General features: G+C 39.9%; 1 protein-coding gene across 1 annotated transcript in view; it reads left to right on the forward strand.

Annotated features, from left to right (window-relative positions):
* The window catches only part of PRPS1 (phosphoribosyl pyrophosphate synthetase 1), a 20,670-nt gene that overhangs the window by 12,178 nt on the left and 1,668 nt on the right, over window positions 1–6,824 (forward strand). Inside the window, exons 4-6 of the mRNA XM_017546453.2 lie at window positions 752–876; window positions 3,325–3,498; window positions 5,717–5,876. Of these exons, the coding sequence (XP_017401942.1) occupies window positions 752–876; window positions 3,325–3,498; window positions 5,717–5,876 (459 nt within the window). The remainder of the gene's footprint in view (window positions 1–751; window positions 877–3,324; window positions 3,499–5,716; window positions 5,877–6,824) is intronic.

The following is a 6,824-nucleotide window of genomic DNA, read 5'->3' on the forward strand; positions in this document are numbered from 1 at the left end:
TTTTTGTATTTTTAGTAGAGACGGGGTTTCACCATGTTGACCAGGATGGTCTCGATCTCTTGACCTCGTGATCCACCCGCCTCGGCCTCCCAAAGTGCTGGGATTACAGGCTTGAGCCACCGCACCCGGCCGCAAGAAATTTTTCAAATCATTATCATTTGAAGCTTGTGGGAATTCAATGAGGTATATTGGACAGGGATTGTACTCTTTTATAGAAAGGAACAAATTTTATGTATTTAATTGAGAAATACAACTAATTTGTATCAATTAGAATTAGAACATGGATCTCCTGATTTCTAGTTATTCATTGTGACCATTTATTATAAGTAGCTTACACTAAGTTTTTATACCATAGCATCTCTAACGGGTTTATCCATTAGCTTTTACTCATTAACAAATCAGTCCAACATTTAGCGGCATAAAGCAGTATCTACTAACTCACTGAGTCTGCATGTTGACTGGGCAGTTGTTATGGTTTTGTCTGAACTTAGCCATTCTTCACAAGAGCTCACTTACGTTCCTATGGTCAGTTGTGGGTTGACTGAGGACTGGCTTTGCTGATCTTGGCTGGGCTCTCTCATACAGCCCAGATTCAAGGAGGCTTTTATAATCTACCACAGTGGGCCTGCCTTCCCATCAGTTTGAATGTTGCAGTAAGTCATTCTTTGAGCAAGTTACTACTTTTGTGTTTGCCACTTACAAATGGAAGTGAAGGAAAGTGAGACAGAACTGATCTAGCTTCTTTCTACAGGGTTTTTTTGATATTCCAGTGGACAATTTGTATGCAGAGCCAGCTGTCCTAAAGTGGATAAGGGAGAATATCTCTGAGTGGAGAAACTGCACTATTGTCTCACCTGATGCTGGTGGAGCTAAGAGGTATGGTTGAAATTAGTATTGTTCCCAATGTACTGGGAAAATGTCACAAAGTGATGTTTTTCTATCCAAGTGGCAGTTTTTAAGTATTTTTGAATGGATGTAAGTAGCTAGGACATGGGTTGAATATAATTTTATCCTCTCCTCTTTTACTGTCCTGAGTCACTACTTGGAAGACAAGACAGAAAAATCATCGTATTATGGACTTGACAATAACTCATGAGTAACTTGGCACTACCAAGCTAGCAATACAGATATAAACCTTTTGGGAAGGGTAGAAAATGTGGTTTTCTAATGAATAGCAGCTGCTATTGAACCACATATTGGTGGGAAAACTCACTTTTATACCCCCCTTATAATGCTGTTGGCTAGATCATTTTGATCCTTGGGATTAAAATATGAAGCAGGAAGGAAAGTAAAGTATGATGTTTTTATTTAAAGCCAAAATCTTAACATTTTAAACAAACTGATTGCCAGGGATTGCCAGTTACAGTGCTTTGCAGCTTATACGGTGCAGAGTAAGAGCTCTTGATTTCCTTAGTGGATTACTCGTTAGTAATACATTCAAAAGTGTGACATGGTTTTTTTTTTGTTGTGGAAATAGAATGAAGAGCTACAAAACACAGATGATTAGGAAGAGCTAATTCAGAACTTTCTAAAAGCCATTCAAATCTTTAATGACTGTTTCTCAACAACCTCTTTTATTTCAATAACTTCAACAGAACTGATAAGTTGAAAACTTGAGTTCTATTATCCAGCCAGATGTATGGCTTGGTGAGTCCCATGTAATTGCTAGTTACCATCTGTAATGCTAGAGACAGCCTAAGAAACATCCCCTCAACTAGTAGTTGTCATTCTTAATTTGTTGGTCATTATTTTCATATCTTTCCATGGGACTTAGAAAATAGTCACATTTGAAATAGGCAGGATTTTCTTTCCAAAGCTGGGTAGACAGCTTATTGCTACTTGATTATTTATTTATTTTTTCTTTAGAGATGGGGTTTCTCCATGTTGGCCAGCTGGTCTCAAACTCCTGACCTCAGGTGATCTGTCCACCTTGGCCTCCCAAAGTGCTGGGATTACAGGCGTGAGCCACGGCGCTCAGCCTTGATTTTTTTCATTATTATTGCCTTATAGTGATGGAGTATTTTCCAATTGAGTGTCTATCACTTCTGTCTTGGCAGGGTTTGGGGAGCAGGTAGAGATCCCTGTGCGATTTTGATTTGTACAGTAATTCTCGTAGGTGTAGGAGGTTACTTTTTCTAGACCTTTTTATGCTTTGTTGGTCACTGAATTTGTCGGCTATTGAGTATGGGCAGTTTGGGATACTTGAACTAATTGGTCATGCATTTGCCTCGGATAAGTAATCATTCCAAGCAAATTGGTTACCATTGATGTTATGTGCGTATGCAGTAGTAGTGGAGAGTGCAGGGTATGGTTTGTTTAGATCAAGGTACAAATGTTACCTAGATTATGGTTCAAACCTTATTATGTGGTCACAGATTCTCAGTTAATCCAGCAAAAACTCGTATGACCATAGTCATAAGGGAAGCAGGACAAAATGCTATAGTTTGTTCAATTCTACATTAAAAAACAGGACAAATCCCCAAGCACAGGCTGCTTCGCACATGATGGAGATGGCACAGCGGAGCATGAACACACATGCCACTGGAGCAGCTCACTGTCATTTACACTGAATGGATTTTTGTTTGAATTACGCAGTGCTTTGTCAAAAGACAAATTTTTCTTCTATCCTACCTTCTAGTCTGGTTTATATTCTCTTGTAATAAGAAAAATAAGAATTATCTTTGATTAGAAGATCCTTTGGACTGAATGGTGAGATGCCCAGCTTGTCTAGGTAATTGGTATAACTTTCTATCTAGCAATTGTAAAAGGAACTCCCAAGCTTGGTGTCCAGGTACAGTTGACAGTGACAGTTGATGGATGTTTTGCCAACAGCACTGAGGGAAGTGCTGAGCTCGTGGACATTGGAACAGGCTAGATGCTGCTCCTTTCCTGCCACTCAGGTTCTCTTCTCGCTACCTCCCCAGTCACGGTCTTCCATGATGGGAATTGGGACAGCCTATGTACTCCTGGCATCAGTTAATTCTTTCCTCCTTTCTTCTGCTGCCAATCCATTAAATAAACATGTCTTAGCATTATACTGCTTTCCTGGACTGTTGAGGGTGTGTGTTCTCTACTCAGAATGAATAGTCATCTAAGTTTGAGCAGTACATTCATAAGCTTCTGTAGAGATACGGAGGCATTGGTTTATAAAACCCAGTTTGTGATATTTGCCTTTGAGAAGTCAGTCAATGATAGTTGCTTTCTTCCAGCCATGGGAACTATTAGTTTCAAGGAATGTTCTCCTCCCCAAAACAAGCCCATTCTTTAGTCCATTTCTTTTATCTTAGAAGCCACACATACATATGAACACCCCCTGTTTTGCAGAGTGACCTCCATTGCAGACAGGCTGAATGTGGACTTTGCCTTGATTCACAAAGAACGGAAGAAGGCCAATGAAGTGGACCGCATGGTGCTTGTGGGAGATGTGAAGGATCGGGTGGCCATCCTTGTGGATGACATGGCTGACACTTGTGGCACAATCTGCCATGCAGCTGACAAGTAAGTGTGGATTGGTGGGGCTGGTAATTAGAAGGAAAAAGCTAGCAATTGCTGTCTGAATGTCTTCAGCCTGCTGACTCCTTTTGGAACCAAATTGAGAGGATAAGTAACTTTAGGAGATTTTTATCAACCAAGGCTTAAATTATAATATATAGAAATTGTTGAGTACGCTTATTTTTTTTTAGATTTTCTTAGATTTTTTTTTCAATTTGTATAGTATTAAACTATATATAACAAAATTTGCCATTTTAACTATTTTAAGTATACAACTCAATGATATTAACTATATTCACAATGTTAGACAACCATCGCCTGATTTCCAAAGTTTTTTGATTACCCTGAGTATTCTACATGCAATTTGTGTTTTAACAAGTTAAAAAGTAAACATCCTGAGCAGATTCGCGTGTATGCTCATATTTATATTTTAAGCTAGAACCCTTGGTCTTACTTCTCAACTGCCTCTTTTAGTGGCTGCTATTTTGTTCATGTTGCTTCTTTTTTTCACTTGAATCCCGTGACAGGTTAATGTTTATATAACTTGTCATCTCTTGCCTGCACTGTTCTAAATTGCCTCCCCACTCTGATCTCCATTGCCAGTTACCATTCTCTTACCTCCCTACTCTATCTCTCCATGCTTGCTAATCTTCCTGCAACTGAGGTTTGATCCCATCACTTACAATCATCAAGATTTTACATGGCCCCTCATTACCTTCAATCTAAGCCACTAGGAGCAGCATTGTTTCTTAGAATGGTGTTTTTACTTTTGTTTTTATTTTGAGACATGGTCTCACTCTGTTACCCAGGCTGGAGTGTAGTGGTACAATCATGGCTAACTGCAGCCTTGAAATCTTGGACTCAAGAAATCCTCCTGTCTCAGACCCTGAGTAGTTGGGACTACAAGCACGTGCCACCACACTTGGCTAATTCATTTTTTTTTGTAAAGACAGACTCCCACTCTGTTGCCCAGGCTGTCCTTGAACTCCTGGGGTCAAGCAATTCTCCCACCTCAGCCTCCCAAAGTGCTGGGATTTCAGCTGTGAGCCACAGCTCCCAGCTCTGAGAATGGTTTCTTTAAACTTCCTTGTGTCTGTACCTTGCACAGTGCCTGGCACGGAATAGGTGCTAAAAAATATTAGGGTGCTGAATGATTCTTGGTTTGGGATTCTGGAGTAAACATTCATAAAGCCCATTTCATCCTTGTACAAGTAAGGGAATACTAGTCGCTATAACAGATCAACTCCCTAACATGATAGTTTCCTTCTTGTCCATGGCACACTGCAATGTGAGTATTCTTGTTGAACTCATTTTTTCTAACTGGTAGTTAGGAGCTCAGACTCTTTCAATCTTGGTGCTGTATCTTTAACATGAGGCTTCTAAAATTACCTTGGAAAACATTTCTATTTTAGCCAGCCAGAAAAGGAAAAGGACACAGGATCACCCCTGGAAGATTTTTATAAGCCCAACCAAAAAGTGGTGTACATCATGTCTGCCCACATTTTAATAGCCAGAATTAAGTCACATGGCCACACTAAACTATGAGAGGGAGGCTGGGAAATGTAGTTCAGTTATGTGCCCAGAAAGAAGAGGAAGTGAATTTTGTTAAGTGCAGCAGTCTGTGCCGGAGTCTTTTTACACTAATTCAAACCTATTCAGATAAGTTCCTAGTGCAGTTCTTTCTCAGTATGGACTGAATTGTATACTCTCCAAATTCATATATATGTTAAGGCCTAACCCCAATGTGATGATATTTGGAGTTACCTTGGCGGGGGATGTATTTAGGATTCGATGAGGTCACTAGGGCAGAGCCCTTACAATGGGATGAGTGCCCTTACAAGAAGAGAATGCTGGAGAACACCCCAGCATTTCCCCATGTGCGCACACGCATACACACACACTCACACTCACACAGCGGTGGCCACCTACAAGCCAAGAGAAGAGGCCTCAGCATGAAACCTACTTTGTCTGCACCTTGATCTTGGACTTCAAGCTTCCAGAACTGTGAAAAATTTGTTTCTGTTATTTAAGCCACCCACTCTATGATATTTTCTTTTCCTTAAAAAAAATTTTCCCCCCACCCACTGTGCCTTATAATTTTTTTTATTTTTTTCCACATGGTATTTTGTTATGGCAGCCCAAGCAGGCTGATATTACTGCTTCCTGACTGAAATTCTGCAGTGACAAGTAAGATGAATACAAATCAACTTTTTTTCCCCTCTAGACTTCTCTCAGCCGGAGCCACCAGAGTTTATGCGATCTTGACTCACGGAATCTTCTCTGGTCCAGCTATTTCTCGCATCAACAACGCATGCTTTGAAGCAGTAGTAGTCACCAATACCATACCTCAGGAGGACAAGATGAAGCATTGCTCCAAAATACAAGTGAGGATGAGATTCGTGCAAAACAACACTTTACTAAGTGTTTAGGAGGTGGTTACTTATGTTGAATTAGGTCTCTGGATTCTGAAGATTTCTTTCTTTGGTGAAGGATTTAGTCTTGTCATCAGAATTTGTGACCCAAAAGTTAAAAATCACCTGTTTCTTTTCTTTTTTCTTTTTTTTTTCAAACTGCCAAGTCTCGGGAAAATCACCTGTTTAAAAATTTAAATTGCTAGACCTCAGAATCTCTAGAAGATGAAGCCCAAGATTCTACATTTTAATAGGCTCTCCCAGTGATTCTAATGCAAATTAAAGTTTTCAAGTCCATACTTTACAGTGTGTGTTTGTCTAACTCTTAACTTTCAGCCCTGTAGACATAATGTGAAACCTTTAAACTGATTGCACACTTCTACCAACTTTAGTGTTTCTCAATGTGCTTTGGACCTAAGGTTCTTATTAAAATGTAGATTCCTTTGCTCCATCTAAGACTTATAAACCAGAGGTCTTGGAACCAGTATTTTAAAGTAATTCGCCAAGTAACTGTTAGGCACTAAAGTTTGAGTGCTCTTTCACTAAAAGAACAAGGCCTTGCTTACTTAAAAATATTTACATTAATCTATGAGCTTTTTAAAATTAATATGTATAATTGGAGGATTATCATCATTCTTTTTTTTTCCTTTTTTTGAGATGGGATCTTGCTCTGTTACCCAGGCTGGAGTGCAATCAAAGCTCACTGCAGCCTTGACCTCACAGGCTCAGGCAGTCATCCCGTCTCAGCCTCCCAAGTAGCTGGGATCACAGGCGTGCACCACCATGCCCAGCTAATTTTTTTGGTATTATATGTAGAGACAGTGTCTCCCTATGTTGCCTAGGCTGGTCTCAAACTCCTAGCCTCAAGCTATTCTCCTGTGTCAGGCTCCTAAAGTACTGAGATTACAGATGATACCATTC

Source organism: Cebus imitator, unplaced genomic scaffold (genome assembly GCF_001604975.1).
Source record: "Cebus imitator isolate Cc_AM_T3 unplaced genomic scaffold, Cebus_imitator-1.0 Scaffold189, whole genome shotgun sequence".
Classification (NCBI taxonomy): Eukaryota; Metazoa; Chordata; class Mammalia; order Primates; family Cebidae; genus Cebus; species Cebus imitator.